This window comes from Balaenoptera ricei, chromosome 20, assembly GCF_028023285.1.
Source record: "Balaenoptera ricei isolate mBalRic1 chromosome 20, mBalRic1.hap2, whole genome shotgun sequence".
In the NCBI taxonomy this organism is placed as follows: domain Eukaryota; kingdom Metazoa; phylum Chordata; class Mammalia; order Artiodactyla; family Balaenopteridae; genus Balaenoptera; species Balaenoptera ricei.
The window spans coordinates 24,380,362-24,400,485 of record NC_082658.1 but is presented as its reverse complement, the minus strand read 5'-3'; the positions used below and the strand labels follow the sequence as shown (position 1 = coordinate 24,400,485).

Sequence of the window (20,124 nt, the reverse complement as noted above, 5' to 3'; positions counted from 1 at the left end):
GGAGATCTATTTCCGGGTCCTGCGTGGCGGATGAAAGCGTGACGCGAGAAGTTGCTGGTGAGCGTTGCCGGGCGGGCGGACGGGGTAGGGCTTTCTTCCTGAGCTCAGCTCCGCAGAGGCTTGGTGGCCGGGGCGTCCGGCGCTTCTGCCGCGGTGTGTGGGCGAGCCGCCCGCCCTGGTGTCGGCGGGAGAGGCTTGGAGCCCGCTCAGCAGGGGCCCGCTTGTCCGACCCCCGCATTTTGCCAGACTCTACCGAGGCCCGTGCAGGGACAGGGATGAGGTCTGTCCCTATTCGTTCAGCTTACCTTACTGAGCTCTGTAGATGCATGATTTTTTTTTTTAAAACTTCTTACAATCTTGTAAAGTAGGTAATGTTACTATCCCTATTTTACTAAAAAAGAAAGCGAGGCTCATCTTGGGTCACACCTATAGAGTTAGTGAATATTTGTTCAAAGAATGACTCTTGTGCACGACCCAGCAATTGGCAATCCTAGGTCTGTCTGCAAGAGAATTGAAAACATCCCCACAAAAACTAGGACATGAATGTTCATGGCAGCATTATTCATTCAAAATAGCCAAAAATGGAATCAAACAAAGTCCACCAGATGATGAATGGACAAACAAAATGTGGCGTATCTAAACAGTGAGGTGTTATTCAATCATAAAAAGCAATGAAGTACTGACACATGCTACAACATAAATGAACCTTGAAAATATTATGCTGAGAAGCCAGTCACAAAAGTTCACATACTCAGTTAAAAAAGAGTGACTCTTGGTATCTCCATTTTACATGCAGAGATCAGCAAAGAGGTTGTGTTGAGTCTTGTTCGTACCTCATTAACATTTTTTAATAGTAATCTCCACTTTGTTTATACCTCACCTTGACCTAGAAAGGATTTGAGAAGGTTTCCTGTTAGACTACAGACATAGCTGTTCTGAGTTCCAGATTGACTGTGTTGGGACCATATCCTATTTCTCTGTGTATCATTTATTTCCTTAAAGCTTGGCCATAGAACACATCAAGTGGACTGAATTCAGTGCTACAGTCTGTGTCTCATGTCTCTTTTCTTTTTAGGGAATTAATCTGATAGCACATATTGATGGCTGTAGAGAAGTTATCACTCTCACTGGAATCCAGTGAGAGTGACTCTGAGGAGTTGCCAACATTTGCCTTTCTGAAGAAGGAACCGTCTTCAACAGAGAGGAGGCAGCCTCAGAAGGAGGAGAAGATTGTAGTGGTTGACACCTCAGATTCTGAGGCCTCCTGTCCTCCATCACAAAAACTGAAAGATCCACCACCTGTTCCAGAGGCAGCTGAAACTGTCCCACAAACAGAGCCAGTCAGGGTGCTAAGCAGTGGAAGTGAGGATGAGGAAGAATTTGCTCCCCTGGCTGAGAGACTTACTTGTAAGTTTTTGACCCACAAGCAGCTGAGCCCTGAGGACTCCAGCTCCCCAGTTAAAAGGGTTTTAGATCATCAAAATAATGAAGGAGCATCACGTGACTGGCAAAACCAGCCCTTTACAAAGATCCGTGATATTGCTCTCTGTGACACCTCAGAGAGGCATGCATCAAATAATAAGGACCCTATGGTAGACAGTCCATGCCATCAGCTGCCAGCCTACCAAACTACCTGCTCTGTCCAGAGCAACAGCTTGACAGTAACTAAAACAAATGCTGAGGTACCCCCACCTCAGAAGAGGACCAAGCATAATCAGAAGGTCCAGAAGAGAGGCTCACAGGGATGCCAGCAGCGGGGACAAGCAAGCCAAAAGGAAAGCACCGAGAGGCAACAGGAAAGGAAGAAGAAGGCAGCCCTGGTTAACAGGCTGAAAGCTCAGAGGCCAGAGGAGTGCTTAAAGCATATCGCTGTGCTGCTGGATCCAGGTCCTGCAGGCATCTTTCTTTACCTCATGCTGGGTGAACTGCTTTCTGGGCCCCACTGACAGCCCCTCTCCCATCTGTTGCAGTGCTCTTGCAGATGGAAGGTGGGGGCCAGCTCCTCGGAGCACTACAGTCCATGGAGTGCTGCTGTGTGATTGAGGCGCCGGCCGTGCCTTGCAGCATCACGTGGCGGAGAAGGGCTGGGTCCACTGAGGTAGGGGTTTTCTGGCTGCTGTCTCTCCTCCTTAGAGTTACAGGATAAATGTGCTTTTACTCTAAAGGATACATTATCAGTCAAGGCTCCATCAGGAAAGCAGATAGCACACTCAGCTTAGTATAATTTGAGGAGGATTTAATAAAGGGGCTGTTTTCCCAGGTGTGGGCAGGGTGCAAGGAAACTACAAGGGACAGCGCAGTACCTCAGGATAATAACAGCTTTGACTTGGTTTCTCCACCTCGGGTACTGCTGCCATTTTGGATTGGTTAATTCCCTGTTGTGCTGGGCTGTCCTGTGCCTTGTAGGATGTTTAACATCTACCTGGTAGATGCCAGTAGTTCCTGTCCCAGTTGTGACAATTGAAAATGTCTCCAGATATTGCCAAACGTCCCTCAGGGGGTGGGAAATCGCCCGTTTCTGTCGCAGTTATCCTATAAGGAAGAAATTCTTATCCCCACATCACAGGTGGGGAAACTGAGGCCCTGAGAAGTTGAAAGCCTTGTTAAGGATCACAGCTGAGTAGTGGCTGGGGGGTGGGAGGGACTAGAACCCAGAGCTCCTCCCACCTGTGCTTTGCAATATTATGGGTCTTGGCTTTTGCTTATAGGGACCTAATCAGAAAACTCCGCACAAGTCCTGCTCATGGTTACTCTGTAATACTGTACTGCTGTAGGATTGTGGACCATGACGTGGCCTTGGCTTTGTTTGATTATGCCCTAGTATGGCGAAGAAGAGGTGCTCTCACAGACTGAAGTTTCCTTGGTGATTCTTTGTCACACAAAACCTGTGTAAGGGCCACTCAGCTTAGCATCTACCCTCAAAGCCCAAGTTACTTATTTGTTCCAAATCCTTTGGAAGAGTTTCCTTCACTCCATTCCCCTATTCAGAATACACAGAAATACTGGCATTTACTTCTCAGTCCGTTTCAACTCACTGATGCTCCTTTCTTATTCACTGCCTCAGAGGTGCAGTACACCGAGGTTGAACAGTTGAGGACTGGGAAGGACAGGATTATGGGTTACTATTTCTTGCCACCATGACTTCATTCCAGAAGGAAAAGGATAATGCAAAGTGGACTAGGCTGATGGGGATGAAGTCATTCACCCGGAAGGCCTGGGTCTCTCTCGCAGGTGCTAAGCACCTGCTGACCTGCCTCCCTCTGCTGGGCTCCGCGCCCTTTGACAGGATGGAGAGGAGGGCTGGGTGGAGGAGCCGACGATTCTGGTGCTGCTCCTGGCAGAGGCGTTTGTGTCCATGATCTACAACTTCAAGCAGGTGGGCACAGCAGAGGGGTAGGCGCTGAGGCTGGGACAGAGGGCTGACTGCCGGGAGCAGGCATTCATGCATTTCTGCCCCTTCACGTAGGGAAGTCTGGGCAGCGCCGAGCAAGGGAAGGAAACGCTTCGGAGCTTTGTAACTGACATCACAGCAAGGACAGCTGGGAAAGCTCTGTCACTGGTGATTGTGGATCTGGAGAAATGCTTCAGGTTTGGATTTGTCCTCGAGACTTAGCATTAAAAGGAGCAGCTCTTAGGCCAACAGGGGTGAATTTATTCATCCCAGATCTGGGTCCCTCTGCAAAATAGCATCCCTCCTAGCCCTGTGGGACTCTCTGGTCCAGTCTTCTCACACCTCTTCTGCCCGAGCTCGGCCTGGAGCTGCCGCTCTTTGATTTCCTCCCCTGCTCCAGTGCTCCGAATCCTCCAAGGAGAAGGAAACAGGGAGTGGCAAATGGAGAACAGGCCAAGGAGAAGAAGAAGCAGAGACAACCGGAGGCCAACACAGCGGCTGTGGTGACCAGAGTAGACATGGAAGAGGTAAGAACTTCTGTTGCCTGAGTCATCGTGGGTGCCCACTCTCATCTAACCCGATTCACCATTGATAAAGAGTAAAATGCCTGCTGGACGCTACTTTCTACCTTGGCACTAAGTAGGAGAGAAGGGGCCAAACGGGGAGCCAAGGGGCTGGGGTGCAGCTTCAGTGAACAGTGAGAGGAGAGAACAGTTTCAAACTAGCCTCTGCATACCCTTCCAGTGCATCTGCTTTGGGGTTTCTAGGCATTGGTAGATCTGCAGCTACACACAGAAGCCCAGGCTCAAATTGTGCAGAGCTGGAAAGAGCTGGCTGACTTGGCGTGCACATTCACAAAGGCTGTGGCTGAGGCGCCCTTCAAGTGAGTGCCCCCGTCAAGTCCTGGCTCGGTTGCTTGGCCTTGTCTTTTACAGTGATTCTGGTACCCAAAGAAGATGTCCCTTTCCCCTAAACTCTGCTGCTAGTCTGTTGTCACTCAAGTTTGAGGCAGAAGGAGTTGACCTAACCCTGGGAATTCTTGGAAAGAGCCCCCAAGCTCAGTCCCTTTAAAATGTTCTCCTGTAGCTTATGTGTAAGTTTGTGTTCTGCAGGTTGGTACTGGGTTATCAGTGGGCCAACTTACCAGAATTCATTGCAGGTCAGGTCACAATGAAACAAGCCCTTGTAAAACAATTTTTTAGCCTACTTAGCTCAAGGGCTGTTCATAGTCAGAATTTAAAATCAGTGATTCCTCAGAGACAATCCAGTCCAAGTCCCTCATTTTATACCTGAGGGAACTGAGGCCTAAAGAGACCGACTTGTCAAAGTTCCTAGCGAATCAGAAGAACCAGAACTGGACTCCAAATTGCCTGATACCCAGTGCTCTGCGCTAACCCCCAGCACACTGCCTCCCCGATCAAGACACCCCAATCTCATTGCAAGCAAGAGTCTCGTACTTTTCTGTTAACTTCTTTTTTGATGAAAAGGAACAGATGTCGTTTTTACGGGAATTGGCAACTAGCACTGCTAGGGGACAGAAGGAGCATTCAAATTGGCCAGGTAGAACATCATGCCCACCTCTTCCGATGTCAGTGGAGGGTTTTTAAGTTCCTAGTTAAGGGGACAGGTGCAGCACAGTAACACACGACTCGCAGCTCAACTGTGCTGTTTGCAGGAAGCTCCGAGATCAAGCTAGTTTCTCCTTCTGCCTGGAGAGTGACTGGGCTGGAGGGGCAAAGGTGGACCGCTCTGGCAGGGGGCTTGCAGTGGTCTGGAGGAGACAGATTCAGCAGCTGAACCGAGTCAGCCTGGAAATGGCCAGTGCCGTTGTGGACGCCTACCCCTCCCCACAGCTCCTGATCCAGGTATGCCGTTCCAGGGGTCACTGCCCAGTGCACTGTGGCCTTAGTGGACTCCCAGTTTCCATGGACAGCACTGGTGAGGGCCCAGGAATGCCTTGTAAGTCAACAGTGCGGGTCTGAGATCAGAGTCAACACTGACCAGGGAGGGAGGACGGTTCTCATCCCTCAACCCAAGCTTCCTGTCCCTTATTCACGGATGAGGAATGACCGTGGGTGGTATGGTATTAACAGGTCATTTACCACTTTCAGGCTTATAAGCGGTGTTTTTCTGAGCAAGAACGCCAGAATTTGCTTGCAGACATACAGGTGCGCCGTGGGGAAGGCGTGACAGCCACCTCCCGCCGTCTTGGACCAGAGCTCTCCAGGCGTATCTACCTTCAGATGACAGCTTTGCAGCCAGATCTCTCTTTAGACAGTGCAGACTGATGCCAGCCCTCAGGGACAGGGATGAAAAGCTGATTTCCACCCCAGCCCCCCGACCTCAGAGCATGACTACAGTGCAGGGATTAGAAGCACCTCCTGCAGCACAAGCCTGGGTCCTGCCCACAACAGGCTTTCCTCGGTGTCGCTGTTTGCGATAGTGTCCCTACCTGTCAACATGGGGCAGAGGCTGAGATGCTCACATTTGCCTTCCTCTCCTAGCAAGTCAACTGCCACGTACAAACCACCCCGACCCCTGCCCCAGCCAGCCCTCAAAATACAAAGGAACAAAGACAGACCACTCAGACACGTATTTAATAATTGTAAAAATCCAGAAGAACCTCAGCGTCAAATCTCGAGGTCACAAGTGAACTGCCCTCGGCGGGTTGCTTGACAAGGCTGGGTGTGCTCCTGCCTTCCTCCCATCCACTGAAGCTGCCTCAAGCAGCCAAGGAACGGGGGGAGGTCCGATCACTATGCTGACTTCTGTATTCTCTTAATCTCATTTTATGTACTATGTGTTTAGTTTCAATAAAGCATTTGTACCAATGGCTCTGGAGCTTGGAGGAAGACTAAAGGAATGTGTAGTGATTCTGAGTAAGGTGTGGGCCTACGCAGCAGAGCTCTCCCTGAGGGAGAAAAGAAGAAGTCTTTTCTTCCACTATCAGGACGGTCACAAGTGTCAGTGTTATCCATGGGCCACTAGTGCTGAAAAGATGGACTCCACTCTGTCTCTGAACATGGCAGGTTCTTGCTCTCCCTGGGGAGAGGCAGGAACTTTCAGTCGGGAGTCTTCTGTGAATGAGCACCGTGACGGCCATTTCTGACCCCTTCATCCAACTGCTGTGAAAGGAGGCAAAGGAGGCCACAGAGCAAGAAAAGGCTGAGTCTGGCAGACAAGAGAATGGACAGTTCTGCCTTTATTCATGCTAGTCGTTAATGTACCACTTTTAAACTCCATGATGCTACTTATTTCCCTTCATTGTGTAGGTGTAGTTATGTCTAGAATCAATTCTAAACCTCAGTCTCTTATGAAGCTTTAGTTTTCAGGTTGCCTATGAGGTATTTAGTCACACCGATTATGTAAGAGAGCTGTCATAGACAATGTGGCTTTGCAAGGGTCCACCTTCTTGTTTATTGGCAATCGGAATTAATGCTCTCAAATTGAAGCAAGGAGCCTGGACCATCCCCATTTTATAGAAGCCACATAAATTGCCGCAGGACTCTACAAGAGCTGCCCAAGACCCTCATGGCTATGCGATTTCTATTTGTGGGTCATGAATCTGTTTCCCATGAAAGAGTCTATACTCCAGCCAAGAGACAATTCTGGTGTAAGTTTTGTTCTCTCAGTACATTATAAAGGAGGCAAAATGATGGAAAGAAAGGATACGAGCGTGGGAATCCAGTTCTGCCTCAAACCAGCTAGGAGACCATAGGCAAGTCATGGAAGGCCTCAGTTTCCCTGTCTACAAGTGTTACATTGGACTGGATGGTCTGGAAGTCCTGTCACAGCCTGAGATCTTGTATGACTGTTAAAATATCTGAATGTCTGAGGTCCTTAAGAAATAGGTATGCCCCTCCCCCCCAATTTAGACTAGATTTGCTGAGTATGGTGTTCCCCTAGTCCCCACTAACACACTGCCTCCTGATCTGCCCTGGCTCCCCAGGGAGGAATGAAAGAAAGGGTTTGTGACATACAAAAGTATAAATGTAGTGACAGCTGACCTTTAGTAGAAATGACTCTTGCCTTTATACAGCTTTGTATAACAACTAGAAAAGGCTATGTTTTTTCCTCTCCCCACCCCAAGCCTATTCTTTTAAGCATGCAGGTAACTGGCCCCACCTCCTATTTCTCCTTATTCCACCAGGGAACCCTGACTAAGGAACAAAGAAGTCTTACAAAGAGGAGGTCTCAAGTACCAAACGGCAGCCATGTGATGATGGCAGGTAGGTCTGACACTAAAAAGAGGTTGTGTCCAACAGAACCCAATTCCATAGGAATCCAAGCTCCAAGGCTGGGAGGCAGCAGGCGTGGAGGACAAGCTCACTGCTGAGAATCGGTCTGCAGGACCCACCGGAGGATGTCGTGGCTGCGCAGGCCCCGGAGCGCGCTGTCGTAGAGGGCGTTCACGCTGGTGCAGAGGGGCTGCTGCTGCAGCTCCGTCACCCGACAGGCGACCAGCCCGCCAGCCACACACAGCAGCAGCAGCAGCAGCAGCCTCAGCACAGCCCAGGAGCGAGTGTGTTTCCGGGGTGGTGGCTTCCGGGCCCGAGAGCCGGACTTAGATTCTGGAGGGACAAAGTCACAGTAGGCAAAAAGTCCAGTCAGTTTAAGGACGCACACTCTGCAGTCGGTGCTAGTCTCCATGCACGTCCACTTACACCCCTCTGCTCTGATGAAGACTCCCCCGGCCCTGAGGAGAACACATTTTCTAGAACATCTGAGCTCTTAAAAAACTTTGCTATGCAGAGATTGAAACATGAACTCTTTCTCCCTTGGATCTCAGGGAGTAGAGTCAAAACTGGATCTCATTCTGGATGTTTCACTTAGCACACAGTCCCCAGGGTCCTAAGTTCTCCATAACATGCTGATGATCCGGGCCCCTTAGGACCACGGGGAGGGGCTCATCAGGAGGCATCAAGCGTGGGTAGAGTGCTGCCCATTTGGGGAAACAGGTTCAAAATTTATGAATATTGTTAATGTTTTTATTATAAAAAGAAAGCCTGGAAGAAAGTATACCATATTGGTAACAGTGATTACTGCTGGGAACAGGGGATTACAGGTGATTGCCATTTTCCGATATATATAAAGAAATTGTCTGCAGTGAATATAATTATTGAAGAAAAAAAATGGTTTTGAGATTTTTAGGCAAATTTTTAAAAAACCTGAGTGAACACCCACATTCCAAGAACTACATGATCCTGTCATAGGTTTTTCTCACTTAATCCTATCACTAATCTGTAAGGAGGTATGATCCTCATTTATACGAGGGAACAGAAAGGTGGTGAGGTTGGGCGACTTGCTCAAGGCTAGCGGGGGCAAGCAGGGACAGGCCCTGCAGGCCTCCCTCCCCACAGAGCTTCCCTGCTCAGGTTCCTCTCCCTCAGGTGTCCCGTTTGGCCCAGAGGATATACGGTCCTCCCTTATATATGGAGCCACATTGCTGCACAAATCCAACGGGACATATTCAGGCAAAACACTAACGTGTTTTACATACGACATGGCTCCACGAATGCAGGCCAAGTGATTCCCCTGGTGTTCACCAAACAGAGTGATCGGGTCCAACTGGGAAAGAAAATCACAGGCAGTGCTGGCACCACTGAGACGGCACCACACACTCAAAAGTTCAGTCCACTTCCTGGATGATCAGGGACTTTTAAGAGTAATGTGACCATATGCAATCTTCACCTTTCTGGGTGATTTTAGAATCTAACCCTTACAAAAAGTGCAACTCCCTGTTCTGGAAATGTTCTAAGCTACATCTGACCCAAATACCTGCATATAAGCATGTGACACTGGGGAAACAAACCATTCGGGGCAGTAGGAGGGTCCCCATTCCCCGTAAGTGGACCCTCTGAGTTACTCCCAGGCCTTAAGAGTATACTGTACCTGACGAGGTCTGCAAGCTTGTTTGCTCGCTCACTCACTCAGCCATGCCTGGAAACCTAAGCCATCTCCCCACCACACCCTCCTGGAACCCTGCAACTGAGAGAAAAACATACTCGGGGCCTGATTTGTTTCCTTCTTAGGTTTCTTCTCCTGCTCCCGCTTGGCTGCTTTGAGGGCGTCATACTCCTTTCTCCGGCGCTCCTTCTCTTCCGCCTTCTCCCGCTTCCGCAGTTCCCGCTCCTGAGCCTCCTTAGCTCGCTGCTTGGCCTCCCACTTCTTCTCGGCCTCTGTGAGAAAGTATACGCAAAAGTGGCTTCTCTCCCACAGACCTCCAGTGTGCTTTCTCAAGTGATTAATATGGATTCAGGCTCCCTTCCCTTATGCTGTGGATCACATAAGATATATTAAAAAGCAACAGCTGTCTTTCTGCTCTCTGGGAAGTAAGCCCTCCCTAAAATACAATAAGCTCCTCTCAGGGTTTGCTCAGTGGATTCTTATTAAGGGGTTCCTAGCCACAAGCAGCAGAGATTAGGGTGATATAACAAGGGGGGGCATAAGAAAGGCATGGGTGATGAGTCTGGTGCTCCTTTAGAATTAGGTACTAATTCAGAAGACACAGCCACTGACAGCCTTGCACAACTCAACTATGAGAAGAGGAAACAAGGGAGGTGTTGATTCAGTGGGAGTCCCATCTTCCCAAGCTTTGGAAAGGAATGTGGCATGGGGAGGGCAGAAAGAAAAAGGGAGCGCTTAGGTTCAGGGTTACAGAAGATGGAAATGTTTTCCTGAAAAAACAAGACTACTAGTTTGTCAGAGGGTACTCTAGACTTCAACTCAGGAGTCTATGTAACATTCCGATTTATTCCACAGCTCAAGTATGTTTACATACAGCACCCACCTTACAAATTACTGGTTTCTAAAAATGCATTCCCAAATTAGTTGGAAGACTGAAGCACATTTTTCCAAAGCCAGAATGCCACAAATGGTGGTTAAATGTCCTTTTAGGGCTCAAAAGCCTATTTGAACTATCATGTAGCTGAATAGTACTATTCTTATCACTGTAGCTTTCCACTGCTTTGCTACATACAAACAAGCTCCAAGTTCCAGCTAAGCACCAAGAATGCCAAGAACACACTCTGCCCAGCCTCAGGAGAACTCATGTGCCATCCAGAGGCGAAAGCAGCAGTGGTCACAGTAAACATGGGCAGCACAGCGGCCATGCGTGTACAAGGAATGGTCACAACTCAGGGGTTCCAATCTCAGGGGCCGCCTGTAATCAGTACTACACGTGTCCCTCTAACCATGGGAGTCCTCCAGCAAGCGGGCTCAGAAGTCAGCCGGCTCGTCAACAGAGCACCTACTGTGTGCCGGGCCTTGTTCCAAGTGCTCGGATACAGCACTGAAGAAAAGTCAAGCTCTAGTGCCTAAGTCATCTGCTTTCTACAGAAGGAGACAAACAGTAAACAAGTGAACAAATAGTGAAAAAGACAGTGATGTGTGCCATAAAGGAAATAACTGAGGATGTGACAGAGAGTGGCAGGTGGGTTGGCTCTTCTGGTTTGAGTGGTTCTGAAACGGTTAAGGTTAACCTAAGGCAACAGATGAGGACCACACAAAGCCAGTCGGCAGCCAGTCGGCAGCCACATAAAGATCTGAGGGAAAAGGAAACCAACAAAGCCCTTAAGATGAGACAGTTCTTGGTGTGTTCAAGCAACAGAGAGGATCGTGTGGCTGAGCGTAACTGCACTCTCTCCCTGGTGTGTGGGACGAGGCCGGAGAAGCAGGCCTGGGTCATGGCGGGCCTTGTTGGCCATGTTACTGAGTTTGAATTTCATTCTAAGTTCAGTTGGAAGCCATGAGAGGGTTTTAAGCAAATAGCGGCAGAACTGATTTGTGTTTTGAAAAGATCTCCCTGGCTGCTGTGTGGAGAGGGCACAAGTGTGGAGCCAGGACATGGCGCTAGGAGGTACTGTGGCAGTCCACCGGCTGGAGGCTTGACTGCGGTGGTGGCACTGGAGTTGCCACTGCTGATAAACTAGACATGGGAGTAACACAAGAAAGCAATCACGGACATCTTCCCAATTTTACGCTTGAATCCATAGGGATGGTGATTTCCCATTATGGGGGGACAGCGGAAGGTGCTGAAGGGGATCTGGTTAGGCACGTTTAATTTGAGATACTTATTAACCCTCCAAGCAGACAGAAAGATAAGCAGTTGACTATGACTGTGGGGCTCAGTGGAGAAGCCAGGACTGGAGAGATGCTGCCATCTACCACCACGCTGTTCCCCACTGCTCTGCACGGCTCCTATCCTGGATCCTAGCTCCTCAAGCATGAGACGGGTGGCCACCTACCTCGGTCTATTTCCAGCCGTCGCTGCCTCTCTCGCTCCTGATCCACCTGCACAGCCTTCATGTGCTGTAACACCTGCAAAGGGAGAGGAGGGTGCTGAACGGCTCAACGCAGCTGTCTTCACTGCGGGGAGTCTCAAAAAAGAGACTGCTCTTTTCAGGAGCCCTGATCACCAGAGGCCCTGGAAGCTGTGCAGAGCTAATGAAGTTAACCTTATGCTGTGTCCTCACTGCACCAACCTTAGCCAGAGAAGAGCCATATAAGCCCAGTTCACTAAAGCTGTCAGGAAAGAAGTCTGTGAAACACAATGCCAACTGGAATCGAAAAAGTCCTGCCATTTACAATCGCTTCATGTAATTCTCCCAGCAACTTTTGTGTTAAACAGGGACAGCACTTCCTCTAAGACACTTTCCTGACCTCTTTTGGCTGCCTCAGGCTCCCCTCCTCCCACTCGTGGGGAGTTTTCTTATCCATCTCAGTCCTAGACTGTAAGCTCCCTAAGGGTTAGGGACTACTGTCCTTAGCTCTGCAGGTGAGAACAGCGCTTAGCTAGTCATAGCACTCAATACAGGTGTGACGAGCAACTGACTGGATGCCCATTGTAAAAATAAGGAAGAAAACCCAGGCTCTGATGTCACATGGCTAGAAAGTAGCACAGCTGAGAGTGTAGGTCTCCTGAGCTCCTAGGCCAGAGTTTGTTCCTCTTACATATAGTGCACAGAGGCAGGAGGGCTGTAAGAGAAAGGCATTTTATGTGCTCAATGAACACTGTTGCTTGACTGCATTAATAAGAAAAGAAAACCTCAAGTATTCTAAATGAAGACAGCAAATTGTCTTAATTTTCTGTTTTGCTACTGCACTAGACAACCTGTAGGACAGACATGTATTCAAATGTAATTATTTTACTTCATGGAAACTTCAGACATGCCCACATCTATCATAAGAGGGACACAGGAGCAGGTCTGCAAAAGCCATTCCCTCCAAGAGCCTGGCTTAAAGCCACAAGGAACCCTGTCCTGAGTAACCCAGGACCTGCACCAGCTGGCACCTCTCCAAAGGAGTCAAGCTTACTAAAAAATGGCTGCTAAACAAGGGGCTGCAGGATCTGGAGGAAGGTCAAGCATGATGTGGAGAGGGGGCCCAAGTTCAAAGTCCCTGTCTCACCCTGAACTCTGAATTTTATATAAGCACCAACCATTCAGTTGGCTTTAGGGGGTAAAAACTGGCTAAATAAAGAACCTGGACGTTTAAGAGCCACCCCTCTTAGCTTGGCTACAATACATCAGGAGTTAGTTATCTGACAACACAGCCCAGTCAGAAATGGGAGAGGCTCTTCTAGAGCCTCTAGAGGGTTGCTTTTGTCTACCTATCCCAGTCCACAGCATGTAGTAAGCACCTGATGATTACTGTTGAACTAAAATTATTTTTAAAAGGTGCTTTACTATGTGCCAAGCTGATTAGTTACTATGCACCCACAAGGTCAGAACTGACGAGACCTAAACTAACTCCTGGAGACAAGTGACCTCCTTCTGACTGGCCCACGCCACTCCTGTACGTGCCTAAAGGTGTGCGCAGGAGACAGCTCTGGGCGGCGGTGCCGGAGCATGGCCTCTCACCACATCCCCAACGCACCGTGCTCCCCAGAGCTTTGTCCGGAAAATATCTGTGAATACTAAAGACCTTTACACTCAACAAAAGTTATTTTTGTAGGTCAAAAACTAGAATATCAGCAACTTTGGTTTAATATAGTATTAGTTGAATGAATAAATGGATAAATGAAAGGTGTTGCATACTGAGGCTTTCTCGGGTCAGAGATACAGAAGTAATACCTACTTCCCAGGTTTATGAGGGTTATGAGATGAAACATGCAAAGCATGCACAACAGAGGAAGAGCAGTCAATGGTAGCTACTGTTAGTCTTCAGAACAGACAACATTCTTAAAGCACCAAGTTTTCAGAACAGGAGTCACTGATCACTTGTACTGTTCCCAGCTGAGGGCAAACTGTTGCCTTGGCTTCTTGGATGCACTGATGCTGTGCTTGGTTTCTTGTAACAGTGGGTGACACAGATGATGAGACTATCTAAGAAGCCCTGAGCTAATGATAAGAAAAGAAAGGCCATTACTCCCAAGATTCACAGAGACCCATCATACACACATTTCGCTGAATCTAGAGTTTAAAGTTAACTCTTTTGTGTTCACAACACCCCCTAAACATAGCCAAGTAAGTCATCTGGTGCTCAGCTGAAGCAGCAGCAATCTGTTCTAAAGCTGGAGGGAAAAAATGACTATAGCTAGAGTTTTTGAGAGATGGGTACAGTGCTGTTCTTAAGAAACAATGTAAAGCACCTTCAAGGTTATTGGCAATATTTGCCTTCCATGCTGCCAGTTAGTTCCTTCCTCCTATGTCAGATGACTCAACTGAAATCAAATGCCAGATGTGCCCAGGATGTGTCTGTTTATAGGTATAAACTTACAAATACTAACAACACCTTTATCATCAAAATTCAGTAACTGTGACTCAGAAAGGCTACAGTGCCTAATCCTCTTGTTCCATATAAACAACTGTCAACAGTGCAGTGTTGGATCATGCAAGGTCCTGGTTTCTAAGAACAGAAGTAGTGCAGTAGAGCAGAAGACAGTATTGTTCTACTGCTTGTAAAGTAAAGAGAGAAACAAAGCTGCCTTTGCCTGACAGGTTCAGAGTAGACATTTTCAGAGACCTTCATGCTTTAAAAGACACAGCTATGGGTGCCCTGGGAGGGGAAAACAAGAGGCGACAGAGGCAAGTCCCAGGGGAATGTGTGAAGGAGCCACTGGGGAGCCTCGTGCTTACCTTGTTGGCGCACTGCTTACACTGCTTCTCATCCAAGCAATCCCCTGCCACCTTGGCCAGGACAGGATCCAGGGGGTTATCCTTCAGGTCCAGCCACTTCAGACTCTAAACAGATGGGGCAGAGAGTCTGGTAAGCCCGAGTTCACATAAAGAGCCCCTCAAAGTGGAACGAAACGAGCAGGAAGAAAGCCCTTCTCTGTTCCAGCCACAGGGAAAGCCATCTGAGGCTGTGACAACAAGGTGGTGTTCCTGTCGGCCTCTCTCACAGCCGCACTCCCTCAGTCCCCGAGCCCTCTGCCACACCTGGCCATGAAACATTGGGTCATGAATTGTTACCTTGAGCTGAGCAAAGCTGACAGGCAGGGTGACCAGCCTGTTGTTGAGGAGGTCCAGGTGCTGGAGGTTGACCAGGCGGCCGAAGTCTGCTGGCAGCTGCCGCAGTTTGTTCTTACTCAGGTCCAGCTTCACCAGGTGTGTGAGGCCACAGAAATCCGACTAGGACCGAAAGAGAGAACACCTTGGCCTTGGGCTCACACACTGTGATGTAACAGTCCAGGAGGCCCCAAGTCAGAGGCACCTATGCGCAAATCCTGACTCTACCTTTTACTAGCTGTTCCAGCTCGAATGAAAATGGAGATAGCAGGCATAGCTCCTGGTGGTGAGCAGTGAGACGTGTGTGCAAAAGGGCTTAGCCCTTTTTAGTGGTATCCTGCCTGCAGGCCTATCCTGAAATTATGCCTTATGACACCACTCCCCCAGACAGGAAGGAGAAGCATCAGGGCTCTAGAAGGAATCAGGCTTGCTTGCCAGTCTTACCGGTAAAGCAGTCAGTTTATTGCAGGACAGATCCAGTATGGTGGCCTTTGGGAGGGCAGCCTAGGAAAGGGAATGAGAACAAAATGTCAGATCAACACATGGAACAATTCAGTGACATCTGCTAATGAAGCATTTTCCACAGAAAGTTCCCATGATTAGAAAAGGCCTTTAACATGGACATATATACACTACCAAATGTAAAATAGCTAGCTAGTGGGAAGCAGCTGCATAGCACAGGGAGATCAGCTCGGTGCTTTGTGACCACCTAGAGGGGTGGGATAGGGAGGATGGCAGGGAGATGCAAGAGGGAGGAGATATGGGAACATATGTATATGTATAGCTGATTCACTTTGTTATAAAGCAGAAACTAACACACCATTGTAAAGCAATTATACTCCAATAAAGATGTTAAAAAATTTTTTTCAACAAAGGAAAAAAAAAAGAAAAGGCCTTTAAAAAAAAAAAAAAGCACTGAAGTATAATGTTCCTGGAGACACAAAAGGAAAAATGAGCCAGTCAACCACAACCTACAGAAGAATGCAGAGTAGATTTGGCTGTGGAACATCCAAGGAAAAAAAACCAGATTCTTAGAAATTCTCCATAGCACTTTTAATATTCTCTCTAGCACTGCTCCTTATTAGGTTTCAGGGCAGGGACTGTGTCTAATATAGCTTTGTGATTTCCATATTCTCCAGTTCAGGGTCTTCCAGGCACTCAATATACCCGTTGGCTGATTCGTAACTGAATGAATGAGTAAATGAGTGAATGCAGAGTGAAATCAAGGCCCTACCAACCCAGCTCTGTTTTCCCATGGGGTTTGGGATGGAGAGGCTCAGCAAAACTGACCTTTCCGTTCTCCTTTCCCTCTCCTGAAATGGCCCTGCCTTCTCCACCCACCTTCTCTCCCTAGCTAATTCCTAGTCCTTCGGGGCAATGCTGCACCAACCGGATGCCTGGGGTAAAAGGTTTTGGACAGCAGTTCTAGGGCCAGGCTGAAACATGGGGCGGGGAAGAAGGCAAATATTCAGTTAAGGACACTGGGCCAACGTGGACTTTCCAAATGTCAAAGTCCCAAGCATGAAGTTTGACCACCTAAAGTTTGAGATATCATAGTGGGAAGCACACCGTGGTAATAATTACATGCATCAACATTTGCTACCTGCCAAGTATTTTACATTACAATCTTATTTAATCCTCCCAACAACCCTATGCGACGGGAATAATTACCACCATTTTATACATGAGGAAATCTAGGCTTAAAGGATAACTAAGCTTGTCAAGGGCACTCAGCTATTAAGCAATAAAGCTGATATATGAACTGGGAATCCCATTCTAACCTCCATACTACACAGCCAAGGCAGAGGGAAGACTGGGCCAAGTGCCAAACGCAAATATAATTCGTTGAAGGCGGTGACGAAAGTACAGGTCATCCAAAGGGAGGCTACTGTGGGGGATGCGGGTGGGGAACCAGGTGGGCAAAGCAGGGATGTACCATCTAACTCCACTTTGGCAACAAACTAGTCTTGTAACGTCCCTGGGGCCTCAGGCTTGTTTCCCCGGTTGGGGGTATGGGAGTAGGTGGGTGGAGGGGTGGGCCATGATGGTGCGGATTCCCACCAGTTTCAGAGTTGGGAAGAGACTTTGCCAACCAAGCAGTGAGATTTCACATTCTTCAAGGAAGCACGCCTCAGGGCTGGGGCAGCCAGCTGGGATTTCAGGCTTCCAAGAAAAGCCAGGTCTGGGCCACACCCAGGTCTAACAGGAGGCCTACTTGGACCAAGTCATTCATTCATCTGTTCATTCATTCTCTGAATACACCCAGCAACCGCGCTCCGAGGGCTCCTACTTTGGGTCGGGCAAGGAGCTGAGCGCTGTGAAAGCCCCTGAAACGGGGGGGGGGGGGGGGGGGGGGGAGGAGATTCACTCCTGACCCGTAAAAAGCCCATAGCCAGAGAAGCAGCTCCTTCCCATCTTCTGGAACTGTGCCAAAGTGACACGTGTACATCCCAAGAAGAAAACTGGGGCCGGACGCGGCCTCCCCCGGGGAGTTAGTCCCACTCCCCCCACCTCATTTTAAGCCATGGAGACTGAGGCATGGGAAAGAAGGCGACCAACGCAGGGGCCAGCGCCAGTCGCGGGTGGGCGCCTGGGCCTTGAGGGACTGTACTAACCAACTCCTTGACCGGGACCTCATTTAGGTCGCTGAGGCTCAGATCCAGCTCGTGGCCATCCAGCTTGTCGCGGAGGTTCCCGCCCTTGCTACCGGCCTTGGTCATGGTGACGCCGGCTGAACGAGTCCCGGCTCCGACGGGCAAGAGAAGGGCTGAGAAGCAGCTCGTCGGCTCAGCGGACTCGCACCCAACCTACAAAGGCTGCGTCCCCGGCCGCCGCAGGTGCGAGACCGCCGCCGTCCGTCCGCCCGCCGGCCGCCCTCTGAGCCCTGAGCCCCGAGCCCCGTTCCCACCGGTGCAGCCGCGACGACGACCACTTCCGTGTCCACGTCACCTTCCGCGGCCACTGAGACGGGCTGGGCCAGAGCGGCCTGAGCGTGTGCGGGAGCGCCCTCTGTCGCCCGCCACCGCCGGGAGCGTGAGGTTCCGTCTCTGAGTTCCGTCGCCGGCCGAGCAGCTGTGTTCCCTGGTGCCGGGAGGGCACGCCCGCGGGCAGTCGTCGCTAGCAGCGCCAGGAGGCGAAAAGACTGGGGGCCAGAAGACCTGGGCTCCATCCAAAACTGACCTCATCAGATCTCCCCCATCCCCCTGGATTAGCAGCAGAAACGGTGTCCTTCAAAATTGCTCTCTGTCCTCTAACAATCCCCAAACCATCATGATCCGGAAAACTTTGCCTCTCTCTCTCATCTCCTCCTCACTGCCCCAAGCCCTGGTCCAGGCGACCATCAACTTGAGCCTGGATTACTATTCTGAGTCTCTCTCCCTTCCATCCACCTCCACCCAGCTGCCCAGATGATCTTTCTAAAAATCTAGCCAAGTCTCTCCTCTGCTTAAAACCCTTCAAATAGCTACCTGTAGGATATGGACCACTCTCTTTTCTACACTGAGCCCTGCGTGCTCCTGCAGCCTCCTGACCAGCCCCTGCCTGGGACGCTGTGGAGGCTTCCAATAAGTGGCCTCCAAACCTTTCCCTCTCCTGAAATGGCCCTGCCTTCTCCACCCACCTTCTCTGCCTAGCTAATTCCTAGTCTTTCAGGAAAACTTCCCTGAGGTTTATGAATCCTTAAGCAATCACCATGCTTCATCTATGGATACATGAGAAACATGCATAATAATGGTACCTGGCTGATAGAGTTTGGGGAGGATGGAAGGAGTAAAACACATGAAGAGCTTACAGCTGTGTCTGGCACTTAGTAAGTACCCAGTAAATACTAGCTATCACTTGTAATCCACCTTGTGTTATACTTACCTTTATGTCTCTTTCCTCCATTCTGGCTTGTGATGGCAGGGATTTCCTTTTTGTATCCCCAGAATCTGCTGCAGGGTAGTTGCTCATTCAGGGGTCTGTTGAATGAATGAATGAGGCACTTTACCCACTCCAAGCTTCAGTTTGCTTATCTTTGAAATGGGGATATTAAAACTTCTCTCAGAGGGGAATTATGAAGACCAAAAGAAGTCAGTGCCATGGCCTACTCATTTAAAAAATCATTGTGTGCACCCCTCCCCATCCCCCGCAAGGCACTGTGCTCTAGGCTTCTGGGAAATAGACAAGAGCAATTGGGTAACAATACATTAGCACTTGGCAATCTCTAAAGCCCTTGACCATCCTTTTTTTTTTTTTTTAACATCTTTATTGGAGTATAATTGCTTTACAATGGTGTGTTAGTTTCTGCTTGATAACAAACTGAATCAGCTATACATATACACCAGTCTTATTTTGATAATGTATTGATACATGAAGAGACTACGAAGCACATTTTTTTGTTATCTCTCTTTTATGAAGGAAGAAACTCAGGGAGGAGAAGTAAACTTGACCTCAGTCACACAGCTGGTTGAGGGGAACACCCAAATTTTTTATTCCAAATCCTGTTTCTTTTCACTACACCCTATTTCCCTACTCCCACCCCAGGAACCTACACACATAATTATTATAGGAGGTAGAAAGAATAAGGGTCCTAACACATACACAGAAAATCTGCATGTGAATGTGCAGGGCTGTGCGGGTGTACATTTGAGTGTGATGACACCAGACTAACATATGTAAGAGCATTCTGTGTGCCTAGGACTGTGACTTATGTATATTATTTCTTTTAACTCATAACAGCCAGATATAAAAGGCAGATATTATTTCAGTTTTAGAAAGGAAGTAGTTAAGGCTCAGAGAAGTCAACTATTTAACTCTTTAAGGACAGTCACAGCAAATGAGTGTATTTGGAAGAAGGTGGGTCATACCCAGCATGGCAGGGAGGAGGAGCCTGGGAGGAAGGAAAAAATCAGAAAAGGCTCCATGGAGGAAGTGGCATTTAAGTTGGGCTTTGAAGAATGGGTCAGGTTCAGACAGGCAGAGATGCAGCCCAGGGAAGCAGGGCAGCAGAGTGAGGAATTGACAGCAGCTCTTCACTTTGAGAAAGAGTTTTTCACTCCCTGAGGCTGGAAAACCACAGCTTCATGAGAAAGTGAAGCCTGTTATCTGTTGACAGCTTTTTCCTCAGGAACGATAGACCAGCCCTGCGCTGCAGCTCCTCAAACGAAGTGCCACCTTGTGTCAGGATACCGAGGTTGTTTGAGCAGCTGCCAAAGAGAACACAGGTAGCATAGCCCTTGACAAGACAAAGCTCAGGACCAGGACAGGAGGCGGCAGCTTCCTGGAAAAACCTTGGGCATCAGG

The 20,124-nt window shown here is 48.9% G+C and overlaps 2 protein-coding genes across 5 annotated transcripts; one reads left to right on the top strand and one right to left on the bottom strand.

Annotated features, from left to right (window-relative positions):
- The first annotated feature begins 20 nt into the window (after window positions 1-20).
- Window positions 21-6,224, top strand: EME1 (essential meiotic structure-specific endonuclease 1). 4 transcript variants are annotated; one of them, XM_059906802.1, is made up of 9 exons: window positions 21-57; window positions 1,076-1,887; window positions 1,971-2,098; window positions 3,287-3,376; window positions 3,467-3,588; window positions 3,792-3,918; window positions 4,159-4,274; window positions 5,067-5,256; window positions 5,503-6,224. In XM_059906802.1, exons 2-9 carry the CDS (start codon window positions 1,101-1,103, stop codon window positions 5,677-5,679), a joined length of 1,737 nt encoding a protein of 578 aa, XP_059762785.1. In that variant the 5' UTR covers window positions 21-57; window positions 1,076-1,100; the 3' UTR covers window positions 5,680-6,224. The 4 variants fall into 4 exon arrangements, with proteins under 4 accessions (XP_059762785.1, XP_059762784.1, XP_059762786.1 ...); XM_059906801.1 differs by lacking the exon at window positions 21-57 and adding an exon at window positions 68-280; XM_059906803.1 differs by lacking the exon at window positions 21-57 and adding an exon at window positions 68-280 and having other exon boundaries at window positions 5,552-5,668.
- Window positions 5,970-17,659, bottom strand: LRRC59 (leucine rich repeat containing 59). The gene is made up of 7 exons (XM_059906805.1): window positions 17,457-17,659; window positions 15,286-15,345; window positions 14,806-14,964; window positions 14,470-14,574; window positions 11,638-11,710; window positions 9,397-9,570; window positions 5,970-7,962 (listed from the first exon to the last, which is right to left on the bottom strand). Exons 1-7 carry the CDS (start codon window positions 17,559-17,561, stop codon window positions 7,718-7,720), a joined length of 921 nt encoding a protein of 306 aa, XP_059762788.1. The 5' UTR covers window positions 17,562-17,659; the 3' UTR covers window positions 5,970-7,717.
- Between the last annotated feature and the right edge of the window lie 2,465 nt (window positions 17,660-20,124).